General features: G+C 33.6%; 1 protein-coding gene across 1 annotated transcript in view; it reads right to left on the bottom strand.

Annotated features, from left to right (window-relative positions):
* Nucleotides 1–18,114, bottom strand: part of LOC110101626 (structural maintenance of chromosomes protein 5) — a 65,543-nt gene extending 47,429 nt beyond the window's left edge. The window contains exons 1-5 of the mRNA XM_028697611.1: nucleotides 17,608–18,114; nucleotides 15,702–15,855; nucleotides 15,461–15,534; nucleotides 5,074–5,223; nucleotides 4,806–4,910 (exon numbers count right to left, since the gene is read on the bottom strand). Coding sequence (XP_028553444.1) covers nucleotides 4,806–4,910; nucleotides 5,074–5,223; nucleotides 15,461–15,534; nucleotides 15,702–15,855; nucleotides 17,608–17,841 — 717 coding nt within the window. The 5' untranslated portion in view covers nucleotides 17,842–18,114. The remainder of the gene's footprint in view (nucleotides 1–4,805; nucleotides 4,911–5,073; nucleotides 5,224–15,460; nucleotides 15,535–15,701; nucleotides 15,856–17,607) is intronic.
* Nucleotides 18,115–22,033: the final 3,919 nt, after the last annotated feature.

The raw sequence follows: 22,033 nt of genomic DNA on the forward strand, positions 1-22,033 counted from the left end.
GCATTTGCATAATGTATTCACACGATTTTCAATATAATTAGTGCATTGTGTGCTTTTAGAGCGATGGCATGCTTCTCAAAATCATGACACACTATTTGACATAGTCGCACACTTCTCATGGTAGCCACATGCTTCTCAAGACGATTGTACACTTCTGAAGACAATAGCACACTTCTTTGGATGGCTACATGTTCCTCAAGACAATGACACTTCTTGTTGCATCACACATAATTCAATAATTATGTTTTGATGAGCACTTAACTTCTATCAAAATTTTGATAGTTCGTGCAAACATTTACCATTAAAATGCACAGTCTCAATTTGAAATTTAAAAGGACGACCTTCCACCTTCTGTTCACTTGCATGTATGAGTTGCAGATCCCGCGACATAGAAAGCAAATAGAAATCTCATCATATGTTTCACCTTAACTTTTTATTGTTTTTACCTGCTTGGATTTTGGTATGGTGAATTCCACAGTGAATCATATTTTAGGTATACATTGGAAGGCATAGATCTATTCATTTTATGTCGTTCAAGTTTTCATTTAGGCACAAATCTTATGGATTTTTTTGTGTTTGGCTGGAGTCAGGTGGTAATCTTCTTGCCAGTACATGAGTTATTGAGTTCTATGTTCAATACATGTCATGTTTAAATTCAAATCCTATTTTTGGTTAATCACAATGCAGGTTGCATTTTAAGTATTCAAATTGTTCTAGTTGCGAGTTTGTACTTAACTTTTCAATTTTTAATTGCATTTTTTGTTCTTAAATTTATTCTCATATGTTTTTTTGAGTCACCTACCAGTATATGTTTCAATAATCTCCCAACATCTCCCTCGTGTATGGGGCATTTTCGTAGGTGCTAGGCATTCCCACCATGCTTAAAAAAACATGCATGATTAGTTTCACATGGCCAGGATTCTTTTAACTCACATAGCTTAAAAACAAGCACTCTAATCTTCGTCACCTGACGAACTACAACATAAAATTTTTGTGTCATGTGCAAACAACACGCATAAACAATTTTTTACAATTTTTTCCACCGAGTTTGAATAGCACGCACAGGTACTTAATTTTGACACTTTGAATTATACCTTGTGTACGAGAATATATATATATATACCTCTCTAATTTTTTTAGAGACAGAGAAAGGGAAGTTGAGAGAGAAAGAGAGGGGGCATAATGTAATGATCATTTCATAGCAATTAAACTACACGCGCTAACTTGATTTGGATCTGGTAAGACTTGCATGTTTATTTAGTATCTATTAAATTTCCATGAATTTTTAGAATTATTTTTATGCCCAGTTTAGTTACCAAAATTTCATGGTTTGATTTTGAGAGAAATTAGATAAGTTGAAAGTCTACCTTAGTCCATTCAATTTATTTTTTTGGACACATTTTACATCTAACATGCAAAACAGCTTCACCATAGTGTAGAGCACTTAACAGTATATTTTAGATATATTTTTATCAATTTTTATGGCCCTCGTGGATATGAAAATAAGAGGTTTGTTATTAGATCTGTCTTCCATAAGAAATTAGCACATCTTCCACAAAGTGGGTTTTCTAGGACCATTTGGTATCTGATTTACTAATCATTTTCACCAAAGTATTCTAAGCATATTATAATATTTATTAATTATTTTTTCATAATTTTTGGCGCTCCGAATTTTATGTTAAAAAGAAATTTATATGAAATTTACAAATTACACTAAACAATTTTTATAATTATCAATAAACCCTTATAATATTTTTTCTATATATAAAATGAAAATCAATTTCCCGGATCCCATTTAAGCTCCATTTTCCTCTCGTGGTTGTGAGCTCATTCAGGAAATTAAAGAAGAGAGAGAGAGAGAGGAGAGAGAAACCTTAAGAATAAAGGTCTTAGAGCTGATTTTGTCCATCAAACTAGTTGGGAAAATTATCGAGCTCAAGATACGCCACTATTACCCTACTTCAAATTTTAATTTTTATCTCTCAAGTGAATTTTGGTATTTTATTTGATCAAATTTTACACAAACTAAAATCTATAGAGATTGAAATTTTTTTTTTACAGTGTAACTTCCAGTATGTTGTAGAATAAAATATTCTGGACATATTAACAAGTATAATTTAATTTTTCACTGTGGTATTTTTTATTGTAAGATGTTTTAAGCATTTCAGCGAATATATTGACACCAATAGAAATTGTTATAGATCGATAAAATCTTCAAAATGATGATGTCAATATTGCATATGAATGGGTTTATAATTTATAATTGTTAAATTGTGTATATAAATTTACCCCCGTAAACACTACTATTTTTTCATACATGCTAATTTTTATATTTATTTGTAATATGTTAGATGCTATTCATACATATTCTAAGTACTAATATTTCTATGCTCATGTATCTAAAATGTGTGAAAAGAAGAAAATATAGGTTGCTTGTCTTTTATATTTTATGTGCATTCAAGTGAATGAATAACGGTCTATGCACTATAAATAAATGCTTATACTGCAGGAGAAATAGCAAAATGCTCTAAAATGAAACGTTTTTTTTTTTTTGTCATGTTATTTTATTTCTGACATCGTATTCAAAATAAATGTTTACTTTGCTATTTTTTGTGTATACCTGCAATCGACACTAGTTTCATACCGACACTAATTTGATATTTGCAACAGGATATAAATATCATGATAGTTATAATAAGCATGTTCTACTGTTAATATGATATTATACTGGCATGCAAGTTATCTCTTATATATTCAACTTTTTTCTACTAATTTTAAATCCTCTATCTTCTAAACATTTTTCCTCTTTTGTTGATATATTCAGCTTTAACTCCTATCCTTCACATCTCATTTTTAATACACCAAACTTAATCAAATTTTCTAGATTATATATATATATATATATATTATTTTTTCTTCTTTTAACTTCTTCGATCTCCTATAAGCCTAGCTACGAAGGATATTATATAAATCATTAAAAATTATAGTATTTGTTTTTTAAGAATTCTAGCTTTTCCTCGTAATCATAGAAATACTTTCTACCATTTTTAAAATTATGTTTCAATACATTGATAAACTTTTATGATACTCTATCATCATATTTACTTAGTTTTGTATGATCTTTTTTTAGACCTTAAATTTCTAGCAAGAAAACACTAATTCATACTATAAGATATTATAATTTGTTAACAAATACACTATAATATACATTATTTTAAAAATCAGACCGGGCCAACCAATTCAATTGGTTGAACAGGGAATCAGTCAAGTGTTCAAACCCAAAAACTAGTTTAGCATTGGACCAATCAAAACTAGATTAAACTGTCGGTTCAACCAAGTAACCGACGAACTGGTCCCAGTTTCCAAAAATTGCCCAAGTCAATTGAAGCATTTAAATAATTTATATAAATATTAAATAAATTCTTAAACTTAATAATTTAATATAAATTATATATATATATATGTTTATTTATTAGTGATAAATGATCTAATACAAGTGATATATAGATCCAAATTTATAATGTGAAATTAATATAGAATTTAAGGTGCAAATTACATCTAAATATATTATATAAATTAGTAATAATTTGTATTAAATTTATAAGTTTATATGTGAATTAAATTTATACTAAATATAAATTAAATTTAAAATTGAAGGAATCTAAAATTTAAAATAATTGATTATTATTTGTGTATAAATTATATTTATTTTTTAATCATAAATTTGTATTATTAGATGATTATTACATTATTATTATTTCATTTAGATATTATTTTAAAATTTTGATATTTATTATGTCATCTAGTTTAACCCCAGTCGAACCATTGAACATTGAATCTCTCTTTTTTTTTCAGTTCTATATCTGATCCAATTTTCACAACCTTGATAATATATTACATAATAAATCATATCATGTGCATATAATGAAAGTGTAAGCGTGTAACATATGTGGGTATCATTTTGACAAAAAGTAAGAGTATCATAGTTATAATCACTTCTTATTCACTTGGAGCATCCGGACACAAAAAAGCAAATAGTAAACAATCCCATGTATCACTTCGTGGGGGAAATTCATTTACCCCGTTAACCAAACCACCAAAGCATATGCTTCGTACTTGCTTTTAACCAAACAAGGCCATAGTTTTGACCAAATATTTTTTAACAATATTTGAGGTACCTTTACTGCAATTTAAAATACAAATTTACATGACACTACACACTAGTTCCTCTTTCACTGGGAGTTGAATAATTGGGTGTGATATTTGAAACGTAAACTTTAAACTCACAGCACTATTAATTAAAATTTTAATAGTTGTGAAGATATAGAAGCAAAAACAATTTACCATTTCGAGATGTAATTAAATTTATGAAATGTCTCCTTCTATGTCTCAAAGTATAGATTCTTAATATTTGATGAAAGTGTTTATGAAGAAATTCATTTCAGATGTTTTAAAATTAACTCTAGAACACATCACACCAAATAATGCCTACATTTTTGTACATTTTTTTGTCTGCCTTAATAAAGATGCAAGCATTTTGTATTTCATCGTATCTGTTCAATACCAGAAAGTTCTTATTTATATTCTTTTAAACCAAGAAAATGCAACAGAAGTGCATGCTTCACATTGGATTCATGCTTTCTAAAATATTGAGTTGAAATTAAAGCCATACTGAAGGAATTTATCTAAGACACCACAGACTTCTAAAAGAATTGTCATATTCACCATATATGTCAGGATCCAAAAGACTGAAATAAGTATAATATTGCAACAGGTAAAATAAAATTTCAAAATAATATACTTGCCTTGGACAAAATTTTTTCTCTTTGACGGACACGCTCCACGTCCTTTTCTTGCTGCGCATTAAGGGCTTTCAGCTGATTCAACGTGTCCTTATTTCTGGCAACACTCTACAACATATAAGTGCATCACAAAAGCTTTAGCAGAATTTTGTCCACAACAATTACAACAATTATCCACAGGTAGTAGATATTCGTCCCAAAGAATAGGGTATTTGTACTCAAAACTTATATTTTATGATTGCATGATGGCCCAAAACGTTAAGAAACATACCACTTCAAGATCCTTCAATTCTCTCCTTTTATCAATAAGTTTCTGATGTTGAACTGGTAATTGAGGATCACCGACAGCTTTTTCAGTTTCTTGCAGCAGTTGTATAGGAGTTAACTTAGCAAACTCGCATACTCGATCTTGAGGTAAGAACTGGGCCAGATTCAAATGCATGTCATGAAGAATAATAGTACCCATGACTCGAATAACATGAGGATCAACCATAGCACAATTGATAACGATCAACAACATGGCAAACAAAAGAAATCAAAACTACTTCTCAGACATAATTGAATTGACCATGTGTACAAAGGGGAGGGTTCTAATAAAAGAATGTAAGATAATAGAGTAATATTTTAATATCCTGGTTGATTCAGCATGTTGAACTCTATGTACTTATTTCATCAGTCAACTCAGGCGATATGACAAAAATAGCAGACGACGGATGCAAAGTCGCATAATTTCAATTTAAAATGCAATGCTAACATCAGAATATTCAAACGTCAACCATACCGCGAGAATAGACTCTGTCGAAGCATTCATAGCATCGAGGTTATAAGGTAGAAACCCTACAACTAAGTCGATAAAAAAACGAAAACAATGTTTAATTAATGTGATGTTGTGCAACTCAAACTCAAGATGCATCTACTACAAAAGTCACCCAATCATAACGCGATTATTATAACAGATTGCATCGACGCATCTGAAATAATGGAAATACCTAGAAAAGTGTATTGCATCATCAAATCATTGTATAAAAGAAAAACATGAAATTTGCCTACACATGTGAGACAAGGTGAGGCTATGAGATGAAATATACCGTACTTGAGCAACGAAGATTTACAAAAAAGAAAATCTATTTTTTATTACAAATTAGATTAAATTAAAAATTATAACTATAATTATTGCAATTAACATTATTATCTAATTACATATGCATAATATTTTAATCAATTTTAGAATAAAATTATATTAAAATTAAAACTAAAAATTACTACGATACTTTAAAAAATCATTATTCTAAGAAAAATACATATTATTTTTAATTAATCAAAATTGATATATAAATATATACACACACATACATATACATATATGTATTCATCTTGTTGTTTACCATTAATTAAGGGGTTATTTAGTTGGCTAAAAAAAATGCAGTTTAAAAAAATGCAATTTAAAAGAAATATAAAGTGAAAGGAATACTTTCGAATTGTTTGGATGAGTATAAAGTATATGCATGTGATTTTTTTTAAATAAAATGAATGTAGTGTAAAGTCCAAAGATGTTGACAGTGATCAAGCAAACTTGTTTGCAGTGTAAACAGTTCTCGCTAAAAACTAGATGAGTTTAGTTTCCTCAAAAATGAACCATTTACACTATATTTACTTTACTCTACAATAATTTTTCATCCAACCAAATACCAATATTTAAAAAAACCCTGCATTTGAAATACTTTACACCCACTTCCAACAAAACAGCCCCAGCCCCTAAGAAAAAAAAAAGAAAAATTTGCATACATCCTATCCCTGGAATTGAGATATTAACTCTCAAAAATGATACAATGGAGAAAAAGGATTCATGTAGTTGACCCCATGTAGTGGGATAAAGGTTTGATGTCGTTGTTATTGTTGTCCTATCCCTTGAATCTCATACTCCTCATAACATGCAATGATGCCAAATAATCATTTAGAGTTTAATTTATAAAACAAAATTTTAAAAATAAATATATAAACCTAGCCTAATCTTACCGATTCCCAACTCGTGCATGCATCACAACCTCAAGTGAGCCTCGGAATCTACTCCTCCCCCCCCCCCCCCCCCCCCCCCCCCCCCCCCCCTCTCCTAAAAGGACTATAAGCTCATCTCTTCTCTCCCTCACAAATGGGGCTAAGCTTTCCCTTCCTCTTCAAAATGTAAAAACCTCACTTTAATCTCAACTTCTATTGACATTAGCTTGCCTTCACACATCAACCAAAACCACGGGGGATCCTAGTCTGTCCAAAATTAGGGTTTCTCTTAAGACCATGGTAAGGGCAATACAGGGAGCAGGGATGGAATTCATGGTGGAGCGCCAGAGCCTCAAGGGAGAGGGAAGCATAGAGAAAGAAGAGGATGTTCCAAAGATAGTCCAGATACTTCTGTAACAATTTAATGAGGTGTTCCAGTTGCCTCAAGGTCTACCCCCCAAGAGAGCATGAGCATGCCATCATCCTGAAGGAGAGGGTATCCCCTATTAGTGTTCAACCCTATCGGTACCCATAGGGTTCAAAAGGATGAAATTGAGAGACTGGTCAAGGAGATGTTGGAGGCCCATATCATTTGTCCCAGTGTTAGTCCCTTCTCCAATCCTATGTTGCTGGTGAAGAAGAAGAATGGTAGTTGGAGATTTTGTGTTGATTATTAGGCTCTGAATAAATAAACGGTGTTGATAAGTTTCATATACTAGTCATTGATGAGTTGCTAAATGAGTTATATGAAGCGGAGATGTTCTCCAAGATTGATTGAAATTGAGATACCATCAGATCAAAATGCGGACAGCTGACATCCACAAGACTTCTTATAGGACTCCTGAAGGCCACCATGAGTTCTTAGTGATGCCTTTGGGGCTTATCAACACCCCAGCTACCTTCCAGTCGCTTATGAACAAGTTATTCAAGCCCTACTTCCGCAAGTTTGTATTGGTTTTCTTCGATGACATCTTGGTGTATAGCCGGTCTAAGGCTGAGCATGTGGAACACTTGAGGTTCGTGTTACTGACATTGAAAGAGCATCAATTGAATTACAATTCGAAGACATGTTCATTTACACAGTATAGGGTGGTGTATTTGGGACATGTGGTGTCCAAATCAAGAGCAGCTGCAAATCTTTTCAAAATAGAGGCTAAGTTGGAGTGTCCCATACCCAAAACCTTGAAGGGGTTTAGGGGTTCTTGGAACACAAGGTACTACATAAAGTTTGTGAGGGGATACAGCTCTATGGCATAGTCGTTGACAGAGCAACTCAAGAAGATAGTTTCAAATGGGGGCAACCACCCAGGCATTTGAGCAGCTGAAGAAAACCATGATGATTACCCCTATGTTAGCACTAATAGATTTTAGCCAGTCATTTGTAGTGGAGACTCTGATGCATCAGGTTATGGGTGAGAGCAATTCTCATGTAGAGTCTGAGACCTATAGCTTATTTCAGCCAGGTGATGATTGATAGGGCCAAGCTAAAATTAGTATATGAAAGGGAGTTGATGGCAATAGTGTTGACAATACAAAAGTGGCAACCTTACTTGTTGGGGCGACACTTCATAGTCAAGACCGACCAGAGGAGCTTGAAGTTATTATTATAACAGTGGATGGTGACAGAGGAGCATCAACGGTGGCTTTCAAAGTTGTTGGGTTATGATTTTGAGATCCAGTACAAGCCCGGGTTGGAAAATAAAAATGGAGATACTCTCTTCAGGCATAGTAAAGACTCTCAAGTTATGGCTCTATATGTTCCCATCGTGGTGGATTGGAAGGCCGTAAAGCGTGAGAGCGAGCAGGATGAGAAGCTGAGTAAGATTAGAGGAGACTTACAGCAGGACAATGATAGCCATCTTGGTTACTCTTCAATGGGCAAAAGCTGCTATACCAAGGCCGATATGTGCCTTCGAGGACATTGCCACACATCCCTCACTTGTTACAGAAGTTTCATGGCATAGCTATTGGGGGACATTCAGGAGTTCAAAAGACATATCATAGATTGACAGTGGAGCTATACTGGGTGGGCATACAAAAGGATTTAGATAAGTTGGTGGCCAGTTGTGATGTGTGTTAAAGACACAAATACCTGACTATGGCTTCAGGTGGTCTTCTATAGCCTTTAGTATTACCCGAGAAGGTGTGGGAAGGGGTGACTATGGACTTCATTGAGAGACTACTTAGATCAGATGGGTTCACTGTGATTCTATTGGTGGTGGAAAAATTGTGCAAATATGCTCATTTCATTCCCTTACGCCACCCATACACTGCAATGTCGATGGCAGCCACATTCATTAGAGAGGTGGTCTATTTGCATGGTATACACAAGGCCATTGTGTTCGATCAGGACAAGGCCTTTCTGAGCCACTTCTGGAGATCAGAGTTATTCAAGATGCATGGGACTATCCTGAAGCAGAGTATAGCTTACCACCCACAGACGAAGGGCTAGACGAAGGTGGTGAATCACAGTGTAGAGACTAATCTTCATTGCTTTGTATTAGATGCACCAAAGATGTGGTCCAAGTGGTTATCCTTGGCGAAATATTGGTAACAACACTTCACATCATACAGCTGCTCAAACAATATCATTTAAAATCCTATATGGAGAGATCCACCTCATTTAATATATTATGGTCACGGCAACACACCAGCGCCATTAGTGGAGCAGTACTTAGGAGAAAAAGACTATATTTTAACATATTGAAGGAACATCTACGAAGAGCATAGCAAATCATGAAGAAGCAAGCGGATGAACACAAAAGAGACGTGCAATTTAAGGTTGGGGATAGGGTTTATCTAAAGATCCAACCTTACGTACAAAGGACTTTGGCTCGACAAATGAATAAGAAGCTCTCCCCTGCTACTTTGGGCTATATGAGGTAGTGGAGCGCATTGTCGCAGTAGCATATCGCTTACAGTTGCCATCGACCTCAATCATCCATCCTGTATTTCATGTATCGCAACTGAGATGATCCATTGGAAACCACACACCCTCGCCCGCACTACCAACCACACTATCAAAGAATGTGGAGATGATATTAGAATCATTTGATGTAAAAGATGTGCGTCAAGGAGACAAGTGGATCAGGGAGATGCTGATAAAGTAGAAGGATTTACCAGAGTATGAGGCGACATGGCATCCAGAAACAATTCCCCTCTTTCCATCTTGAGGACAATGTGACTTTTGGGGAGAAGAGTATTGATACGGCTGGTGGCAGCCCACCTGCCTAGGCGAGCAGCAGCCCAAGTGGGGCCTAGGACCTCATTTATCACCTATAAGAGAAGAGGCTTTGGGGTAAAACTCTTTGGGAAAGATGTAAGAGGCATTCATTAGGGGGCTTAGGTTATTTAAGGGGGGAGATTGTAGACGATTAGGGTTTATGTTAAGTTTTGTTTGTTGCAACAGTTTTTGTTGGGTATTTGGATTATTAGTGGCTGCTAGGAATTGTGGGAGAGTTGATTCACCTCTCAAACAGTGAATCAACTTGTATCTCGTCTTTTTTTGCTTGGAGATTAGTAAATACATCCCACTTGGTGTAATTTATGTATCCATTTAAAGCAAGTTATTATTTTATTTATTGTTTTGTGTTGTTTTAATGATCAAATCCTATCACAAGGTCACCAAATTAATTGATTTGGTTATAAATTGAATGAGATTGGATAAAAATACTCAACTTATGACAAAGAATTTTATGCTCTCGTTCAAATTATATGATACAAGTGACATTATTTACTGATAAAGAAATTTGTTATCATTTCTAATAATCAAACATTGAGATCCATAAATGCTATGGTTGTCAGTCCTAGACCCAATATGAAAACTTGGCTTAAATCCAACATGAAAAATATAGGTTTGGGCCAACCCATGTAAGATTTGAATTAAGTTCAAGTTAGCTAAAGTGACTTGAAAAATAAAACAAATCAAAGTCAAGTCAATTTGAAAATAATGAACCCGCCGTTTTTATTCTTTTTCTAATGAAAAACTCATGAAATTGTAATTTATTGTTGTTTATCTCAGTTGTCAAGAATCAAATAATTGTATTTATTTTTGGTAAGTTGACACAAACTCATCATAACTTGAAAAAAATTATGTCGTGTCGATCAGGTTTGAATTTAGCTGAGCCATGTTCGAGTTTCTTTTTTATCCTTATAATAAATGAGTTGGGTTTGAATTCACCATATTCATGTTGGGTCGTTTTCAGGTCACAAACACAAACCTGACCCATGAACCCAAAGTGATGCCCATAATAAATACTCAGAAGAACTTGAGTAATATATATGCCAAGTAGGTTAAGTACCTTTAGAACTACACTTTACCTTGAAACATTCTATAAATGCATTTTCGTAAGTTTTGCATATTCATGTACCTAACTTTGACTGAACATGGGAAAAGTATTCAACAAGCCATGAATTTTACTTAATGTATTGAGATCATAAGAATATGCCATACATTCCTTCTGCTTCCTTAATGGTTTAAGCTTAAATCTTTACAAAAGTAGTAGTTTTTGCATTCTTATGCATCTTATCATGACCATACTTAGTGGGGAAATACATGCTAGCCGTATCATGTCTTGTTGGTCAAGAAAAAGTCATACATTTACTAGAATGTGTTTAACTAACATTCATTATGATAAAACGCAACTAAGAGTCAATGGGATTCATGCCAAATTGGTGAACTATTAAAAACGTACTGTCTTGTATAATTATCTTTTTGCCCTTTGACTTCCTATGTTGATATGCGCATGGATATTCTAGTAGGATTATCCCATATTAATAGAGGTCATGATAGTGTACTAGTGGTGGAAGATAGTTTTCTAAAATGGCATATTCATTCCATGCTTAAAATCCACTTATGCATCTTCCGTATCAATACTTTTCTTTACGGCAATAGTTAGATTGCAAGGGTTACCATTGACAACAATATTTAAAAGAGATGTTAATTTTGTTTCTTATTTTTTAAAGAACTTTTGAAAATAATGGGTGCTACCTAAGTTTTCATCAATCTTCTACCCTCAAATTGATGGCCAAACTGAGAAAATAGAAGCCTATAAAATATGAGAAATGTGGTCGAAATAGTCCAAGTAATTAGGATATGCATCATCCTGCCATAATTTTACATATGATAAAAGTATATATAAAACTATGAGCATAACACCATTTGAAATTATTAGGGATGGAACCCAAAAAAGTTTATAGATCTGATTACTTTACCACTGCATGTATATTATAATTCTATTGCATCATTTGCACAACATATATATAATTTATATGATGATGTTACAAAGCAAAGTGAATTGCATGATACAAAATATTATGATGTTTTGAATGTAAATAGAAGTTCCCGGAAGTATAATGAAGTTGACTTTATAATGATTTGTGTACTTCTTGAATGTTTTAGGCAAACTAGTTCTAGGAAATTGCATTCAATGACTTGCAACCCTTTCAAAATAAATAGGAAAATTTATTCTAATGCTTATGTTTTAGATTTACATCCTAATATGTTCATGAGACTTGTTTAAAATTGCGCAATATGAGGCTCGCCTTGAGGCCCGCCTTTGCGCAATTGCAGTAAAAAACGCCTTGATGCTTACGCCTTGAGTTTTTTTTATGAGGGTTGCGCCTCAACTTGGTTGAGACCCGCCTTGAGGCCCGCTTCGCCTCACGCTATATATATTAAAACTTACATAAATCTTGAAGTAAATGTCCGACATTGGACTCTATAGGAGAGGAGGAAAGGGAGAGAGCAGTTCACCATAATGATGATTCAAATGAAGAACCCTTTAGTGATGACAGTGCTGATGACTTATGAGTTCTTATGTGATATGTCATTGCTATTTATTTTTGGAAATTGGAATTATATGTTAATGAAAAGAATACAAGGATTTGGGAAAGATAGAATTTTGAGTTGAACTATATTTCATGTTGTCTTATTATTGAGATATTTTGATTTCCACTTCATCTCTTATGTTTTTTTATGTTTTATATTATTCACTCATTAGTATATAAAAAATTTATCATTTTATGTTTACGCAATCTTTTGATTTTGAGGCTTACGCCTCAAAACACCTTGAGACTTACGCCTCGCCTCACGAATGAAAAACGCCTCAATACCCGAATACGCAATTTTAAACATTGATGTAAACAAGTCAAGTCAAGCTCAAGTCAAGGCTAACTCAAGCTCAAATCGTCTACTCAATGGCAAGCTCAAACTTGAGTCGAGCTCATACAACGAATTTGAGCTTCGCTCGTCAGAATAACAACATGCTCGCGCTTAATTGGTGTGTTCGAGCCAAAGCAAGAGAATATGGGATTGTAAGACCTTGTTGGAGATCCGATGTAAATCACTGGGGAATGCATTGACAGGACTATGATACTGTAGAATTGCATTGGGAGCACATTGAAAAGTCACAATGGGAACTTCTCAAAAAATGCATGAGCAGTGTTGAGTGTGATTGCAATGGAGCTCGTTAAAGAAGGCATTTAGAGGAGACAAAACCGGCAAGATCACGAGACAACGTGATAGGAGCTAGCTAGAAAAGGCATCGTGAGACTAGTACTATCACTTATGGAAGAAAAAAAGTTCATGTGAAAGGAACTCATGAGAGGTTGCATCAACAGGATAAATGGCGAATTGAGAAATAAAAGGAATTTAAGATAGCAGTGGCTCGCAAGCTCTCCATGAGCTCAAACTCGAGCTCATAGTTCTAATATAAGCTCATAACTCAATAAGCTTGACTCACTAACAAGCAGAATTTGAGCTTGCTCGACTCACTTACACCCATAGTTATAAGTTAGGTAGAAAGATAAACTACACTAAAATGATACTGAGAGATGACAAAGAATGAACTGCAAAAACAAGCAACTAATCTCTTGGATGAGTATATGAATATTAACTCTAAAAAAAAAGAGTTATTTGTACCCATGAAAGTTGATGCAGAACATACCACTATTCAATCCAAACAAGCTTGCAAAAACCCAATTGGCCATAAATCAACTACAAGTAATCAAATTAGCCCACAATAAAAACCAAGCCATAATGGAACCGAATTGGGCCTATTTTCAATTGATAGATTATTTGACTAATTAATAAAAATTATTATGTGAAGTCAATCAAATGTTCTCCATCTCTGAGTTGTCTGAGTGGATCGATCCAAATTTGAGATGCTTAGTTCCTCCCTCTCCCACCTCCGTCAATACAGGACGGAATATGTATTATCTCTCATTTTAACTATGCAATAACTTTGACAAATGAAAACCATGCGCAAGACATGCCCAATGAACGGGCCAAGGTCAAGAATAGTTATAACCATGGTTTTGAAAACCAGAAGGATCGGTTCGCCCGGTTCAACCGTGAACATTCATATGGCCGATTTGGTCCTCATGAAAAAATGACCCGGCATCAAACTAGTTTGAACCGGCGGTTCAACCAGCAAACCGTTGAAGCGGTTCCGATTTTAAGAATCGACCGATTCAATTCATAATCTATTTAAATAATTTAATTTAATATAAAATATTTTATTAAATATTAAATTAATTTAAATATAACACATTTTATTTAATAATGGCCAAAAATTTTATAATGATTATATATCAATTAAGCACTAACAAATCGTACCCACGTGGTCCCACCACCCCATGTGAGTCTTTAACCCATGAAAACAAGAAGAGCTATATAAACAAAATTTATACGTTTATATATAAACTAAATTTATTTTTAATCACAAATTTATATCATTATATAATTATTATATTTTTTATTTTTTATTTAAATAATTATAATATTTATTATGTCATCCAGTTCAACCCCTATCGAACCATTGAACCTTGAACCTCTCATATTTCAGGTTCGACGTCCGATCTGATTTTCACAACCTTGGCTATAACTTGAGGGATACAATGGTATAGACTTCACACTAGTTATAAAAGCTAACTTTAGACATCACTCCTTCTGTGATCCCTCATCTTAGCCTTTTTTGCACCAATTCTATCTCATTTCCTTTGTAGCACTTTCTTGATATGCATAAGCCGATATAAATGCAATCTAATTTGTACAAAATTTAGAGCATACAAATTTCTTTCGTCAGATCACATCAATTAATAATATTAATTTTGCCGCAAAACTATCTTCTATTCTTATTTGCATTCTTTCAGCATTAGTCTACAACAACAACAACAACAACATCAAGCCTTTGTCCCACTACGTGGGGTCGGCTACATGAATCCTTTTTCGCCATCTTTCAGCAATAGTCTACTAGATTAAAAACCTATTATTTCTGAACTATTGTATTACGATTTAGATGATTTATTTTCAATTTCTGGATTACGCACCTTGTATTGTCCCCCTGAATTTTTTCAAGTTCAATTTGCATCATGCCAGCCAATGATCATATGCAAATCCAAATTCATAAATGCCCAATACAGTGGTCAGCATGCCAATGATGTTACTAACAAAGGAAGAACCTCTTGGAATATATGTTCAACTACCAATGAAATGCCAAGTTATTAAAACAAAACTAAAAATCCACCTATTTGATAGGAAGATAATGTATTTCATGCTAGTGAATATATATATATATATATATATAGAGAGAGAGAGAGAGAGAGAGAGAGAGAGAGAGAGATTTCCATATCAACCATGAGGTATGAGTTTAGGAGCTCACTTGAGTCAAATTATTGACTTGAATATTGAACTTTTGAATAACCTCAATAACATTTTTTTTGGGCACCACAGCACCTGCAATACAGAAGTTGATAAAAGCATTCATTGACATGCAGAAGCATCATAAGATATAAATATTTCCAAAATCCTACAAGGAACAAGACCCATTAATGAAAAATTGCTACAACCATATAACCTGCGGGGACAAAAACTTAACAGGCAAATATTCGATATGATAATACCATTGAGAGTCCACTCAGACTTGTTGTTAATATCAATCTTCCTCAAAATTGTAATATTTTCCTCCAAGGTAAAGCCCCTCAAAGCAATCTTTATATAACCGGATTCCTCACCCCGCTTCACAAAAGCCCCTACACTCGAAGCCCTTCCAAGAAGCTGCAGTAAACATGTCAATGAGCTAGAAAAGATGTTGTGAAAAATTATTACAAGAATCCAACATTTGGTTGAATGGAGTTTAAAAACAATATCATATTTAAATAAACTATAAAAACACCACAAAATCTCTTACAATTGTTGGTTTTATTCACATACAACATGAGTAAAAATTAAACTATTGCTTTCAAAAACAGAGGTTTTAAAACTCTGCTTCAATTCCAACATGAAAGTTTTAGTTTTGCTTCTTGTGATAATTTTGTCGATTTACAGATTCAATTTTATTTGGGTTTCTGCTGCTTTTTAAATTATATGTACAACAAAAAAAAGAATGTGTGATTGGGTTAAGTTACAACACATGAAATTTGGTATATAACCACTTAAAATTATGATGCAAGTACACAGTATTAAGAATTTTCTAGTTCTCTAACGATCTATCAATCAATTCAAAGTATCTCAGACATATTTTCACACTCTAGATGACTTTTTCTCTCCCATTTGGTTGCTTTCTTGCTGTGGACAGCAAGCTATCTGCTGTTTTCCTTCTTTGAATTGATGTAAACAGCAATAAGAATTGGTTTTCCCATCCCTCTAGGTTGCGGATTGCCCAGACAGCAGACCCCTTCCACTGATTTTGATCTATGAGCTGTATTCTACTTTTATTTTGCTGTAAACTGTTTTCCCTCCTCCCTGTAGATCTTGGCCAGACCTGGTGGGTGGCGGCAGCAACCAGGAAAACCTTCAGTGACTGCAGGTGGCCAACAATAGCAGCCGAAAGGTGGCCAACAATAGCAGCCGAAAGGTGGCCAGCAGCTGCACAGAGCACTTGGTGCCCTTTAGACCTGCTGGAAAAGACCAACAGCTGGAGGAGAGATGGGAGAGAAGATTGAGATAAAATCAGTTGATTTTTATCACAAGAATTAAGCCCATTTGAAGGCAGTTGCAGTAGAAAAATAATTCAATTATATAATCCAATTCTAACCCTCTCCCAACCCCCAAAAAATGAGACAAACTCCATAATTTAAGAAAACCTATCTTGAAATAAAAATTCACATAGAAAAGTCTAGTTGTCCCCTAATTTTCATTAGTGGCAATCAAATCCTCATCATCATCATATCAACCTATGCTACTAGCACTTGCCTAAGGTGCATTTGTTATTGTATTCATGAGAGAAAAAATGGAGTAAGTAGCTTGAGTCACTAGATTTTTGAGTCACTAGTTCTTGCCTCTTTGATCATTAGGTGACTGAACAATGATGTGCTTCGCCTTTGGATACTTGTTGACTTGATCTTCAATCTTGATGATGCAATATGAGAATCACAGCCATTGGCATTCTCTATTGAGAGAATGGACCGTTTATATTTCAAAAATCCTGATCCCTTTGATTTTTCCATGTTCTGATGTCCAAAGTGATAATAGAAGGTCTGATTGATCATCTACTACATCTTATCCCATATCATAGTAAGGCCTCAGTAATTGCATTATAATATAATTTTGGCAACCAAGAGTTTCAGCAGAGTTTTTCTCATAAGCCCCAAGTTTCTTCAAACTTCACTAAACCTATAGATTTTCAGCCTAAAATTCTGAAAATCAGCCAAAACCAAAAACATTAATGAATATTCATTCGTTTTCAATTAAAACGACCAAAAGTTTAAATCATAACTAAAGCATGGTCTCTATTTGCAAGCAACCAAATGAGCAAACATAAACATAAATTCACAAAGAAAAATATTAACAAAATCTCCAAGGCAAGACCTGCGGCTCTCCGGCAAGACCCAAAGCAACGGCGCACACTAGAGAGCTCTTCCCAGATCCGTTAGGGCCAATTACGAGGTTGAGACGGGATCCAGGCTTGCATACAAGGTGATCATACGTCATGAAGTTGTGTATCACGATCTCCGTTATGTTGCCAGGCAAATAATCGTCTTCCCCTCTCGTATCGCACGGTTCGGGTGGTAGTTTGAGTCGCTTGGCAGGGCGTCCCGACATGGTGAAGGAAAGAGAAGAAGAATAGAAGACGAAGATAGCTTCTGTTTCTCCCTCTCCTTCACCGCGAGATCCCCCTGGTTTTTACCAACGGTTATGGTTTACTAAGCGGGAAATGCTATATGTAAAAACCCTAACGCTCGGACTTAGAAGCCGAATGGTGCCGAGTATACTCGATCGAGAGAGAGAGAGAGAGAGAGCACTTCGGACCGGACGGACCAACTGGAAGATTGATATAGAGGAAGAGGAAGAGAGAAGAAGAGCTCTAGGGCCTGAACTAATGAACTATCACAGTACACTTAACATATGAGACGATTTTTTTTACAGTTTCTTAAAATAAAATTTAAGTACAAAAATTTATTTTAAGGAATAATATTTTTTATTAAAATTTTATTTTAAGAAACAATAAAGAATGTCCCAAATAAAATCTAAATAGTAAATAGTGCCGTTAAATGTGTGAAGCTTCAATAAAGTGCATAATATTATCAAAATAACAAGTTGAACCTAGTCTAACATAGTGGTTCTTATTTATTTAAAGTTATAAATAAAAATTATTGAATATTATTTGGTAAATGAAATTTTTATCTTAATAATAAATTCTGACATAATTTAATTAAGTCAATATAGTTGAGAGGGTCACCTCAATTAAAATCATCTAAATAGAGAATGGATTTTAGGGAGTGGAAAATATATTTGAATAATTAAATCATTTCATTAGCATTCACGTATTTTTATTTAATTTAAAATAATTTAAATAGCTCCTTTCCCATTATCTCACATTATTCTCTTAATCAATTTCTCTTACCTCTCCTCCATAGCTTATCCCAATTAGAAAAAAATTGCCTCAGTGTATCCTAATTGAATTACTTATCATGGTGAATTCAAAATCATGGAATTTATTTTGCAATTAGTGCAATACATAAAAACTTTGTATTACACTTATCTCATAGCAATATCATGATTCTAAATCACATATTACTAAAATTTTATCAAAATATCCTAACCCAAATTTTTTTTTTCATCTCCCCCCCCCCCTTTTTTTTCCCCCCCCCCCCCCCCCCCCAATGTGCCTCTCTCTAGCAATAGGATAATCAAAAGTATTAGATGATAGAAAGGGTTTAACAACCAGAATTTAATTTAGAAATATTGTAGTTGAGTGCAGTATATCCATCACTAGGAGCAAGTTGAAGATCATAAGCTAGAGAATTTCATTTTATATTTTTACTTAATTATGTGTGTGAAAACTTCATAAGGTATTATAATTGTATGTGTGTGTGACTCGATATGTGTAAGGTGGATTTTTATATGTTAAATTGCTAATGTAATGCACAATTGATTTAATTAAGCAGCTCATGCATAGAGCGAGTGTTGGTCAAGCAAAGAGTTGGGGAGGAGTTTAATGGCAAGACAAACATGATACTAGTGACTAGTTATGATGATTACTAGTATGGGCAACCCCTTTAAAGGTGGTTATTAGTGTGGACCTCCCCTTCCCTTTTCCCTCTTCTTTTCAACATTAATTTTCCCATGTTGTAAATTATATTTAAATATCATTTGCTATGGAATGAGGTGCTTAGACAATTTTGTGACTAAAGTTGGAGTGATTTCCAAGTGACAGCTTGCCTTGATGGTCGGCCATAGGATAAGGGTTTGATAAACTCTCTCACCCACCCAATCATTTTTTATGAGTCAATATATTTTATTATTCTATATTTTGCAGTAATATTTTGTTGTTGTTTTGCATGGTTAAATCTCAACTTAGTTCTAAATATGTTTTATCAAAATAATTTCCGAAAAATTCCCACTTAGATTCACTTATAGAAAATAGTCAAATATGGGCTGAAATATAACCAAGTGTTGTTCCAATTTGGATTTTAATGACCCGAAAAAATTCTAAAAATTATGAGAATCCTAAGAACACATCTTAAGATATCCCACTATCATTAATCGTTAATTTCACCATTTTTTCATCAGTCTAAGCCCCGCCACTAAAATTTTAAACCATAACTAGTCTAATTGGCGAGACATTAAGAACCTAGCCACTTCTAAAATAAATAAATAAATGTTTGGATTCCTCCAAAATTTTGAAAACTTTTATATTACAACTTGATCTTATAATGTAACTTCTTCAAGTGATTTTATGGGTTTTTTTATCAATATTTTTGGAGATCTAATCAATTGAAGTCAGCCAAGTGTTATTTAAAATTTCATGCCCAAACCCAAGGCTGACTCTTATTACACTCCCAACTTGAATTCCACCAACAAATTCACTCCGCCAATTTATTTAACACTTATATAAGACACTTTTGAAGGGTTGAAACGTAATTTAACACTCACCAAGTGTGAGACCTCTAGATTCAGAGTTTTAATCAGACCCAATTGACCTGATTTAGAAAAGGTAATTATTTGAAATTTTATATTATGATCATTTGAATGTGTTTGGGAGTGTATTGGTGCATAAAAAATACTACATATGTTCTAGGATGAATCCCAAAGGCTTGGAGTAAATTTTGAAAAAAAAAATTATTGAAAATTTCACTTTTAGAGTGCCCCAATATTGGTGTCTAAGCGCACTAGCGATGCAATACCAGACGCCAAATAGTGCAATTATAGCGCAATAGTCTCAAATTTCAAATTTTTTGAATTAGCGCTACAGCGCTAAGTGGTAGCGCCAAGGCACTAGGCCACTATTCCATTCTTTTTGATCCAATGAAGTCGACATTGATGAGAGAAAAGAAGGGTTTCTAATGAGAGAAACTTTATTTTGAGCAGCTTCTGGCCCTTTTTAACTGTCAGGATAATTGGAAAAGTTATTCGTCTCGAGGTATGTAACATTTTGTTTATCTCAGTTTTTAATAATTCAATGATTTTGGGATTTTTTTTAATTAATATTTTTGTTACCCGAAAACAAGGATCACTTTGTATTGGTTTAATTTTCATATTGTAACTTTGTATATGCTATAGAGTTTGTGATTATAAATATTTTGAATGTTGTCTAGAACTTTTTTTTATGAGTATTCTGTAATTTGTGTTGTTTTTTATTAAATAAAAAATAATCTATACTTTAAAAATGTTGTCCTAGTATGATTGAAATCTTAAAATAATATTTTATAAATTCTATGATCATTTGGTTATATTATGAAGTGGTGAATTTTGCTTAGTAGTGTTTTTGTTTTCTATCAATAAAACATTTTGGTAATTTCTGAATTGAGTTCAATTATACTTTAATTAATGAAATGCATTAAAAATGTGTATAATGGTGAAAGAAATGCATGAAAATTTGATGTGATGTGATGTTATGTTGAACCAGTGGGCGACTAAGGTGGAATTTTGTTATACTGATGCTAGTGAACAACTGAGGTGGGATTATGTTATGTCTGCGCCAGTGGGCGATTAACTCGAGATTTTGTTATGCCGGCATTAGTGGGTGACTAAGGTGAGATTCTATTATGCTGGAGTCAGTGGGCGACCGAGGTGAAAATTTGATATACTAATGCTAGTGGGAGATCAAGGTAAAATTTTGTTATTCCAGGGCTAGTTGGTGGTCGAGGTGGTATTCTATTAATAAAGATATATGAAATTTGGGCTTGAAAGTCATTATGAAATATTTAATTATAATTCAAAGTTTCTTAAGTTATTTAAAATGCTTTTAAATACTTAAATAAAGTTCAATTTTAGCTTATGTTTCAGTTTTAGCTTTTTATATAATACTTTAGTTTATAGTTACAACATAGTATTTTTCAGTCATTTGGTTTCAGCTATTAATTTTTGTTTAAAGCTATGATTGCATACTGAGCCATGTTAGCTCATGCTTACTTCTACTTCCATTTTTAGGCCAAGGGAAGCATAAGGAGCAAGCTGAATAGTTTTGGATAATAGACCCTAATCTGTGTTGTGGGCATATTTTGGTTAGTTTTAATTTTTTAAGGCTTAATTTTTATTTTGTTATATTGTATGTTGTCAAGCGCTCTTTTAGATATTTCAAATTATATATATATATATATATATATATATTTATATATTTATATTCAATAGTTTTTATCTTTATTTGTATTCAGTAGTGGCTCTGTGATGTATTTAAATTAGAAGTTTTTTTAGTACTTCTCCAATTGGTTCTTGGGGTTTGAGTCTTGCCACAATCGGCCACGGTATGACAAATGTGATATCAGGTCATATCAGCCCAGGTATTGACACC

The sequence above is a fragment of the Dendrobium catenatum genome, unplaced genomic scaffold (genome assembly GCF_001605985.2).
Source record: "Dendrobium catenatum unplaced genomic scaffold, ASM160598v2 fragScaff_scaffold_976, whole genome shotgun sequence".
Lineage (NCBI taxonomy): Eukaryota > Viridiplantae > Streptophyta > Magnoliopsida > Asparagales > Orchidaceae > Dendrobium > Dendrobium catenatum.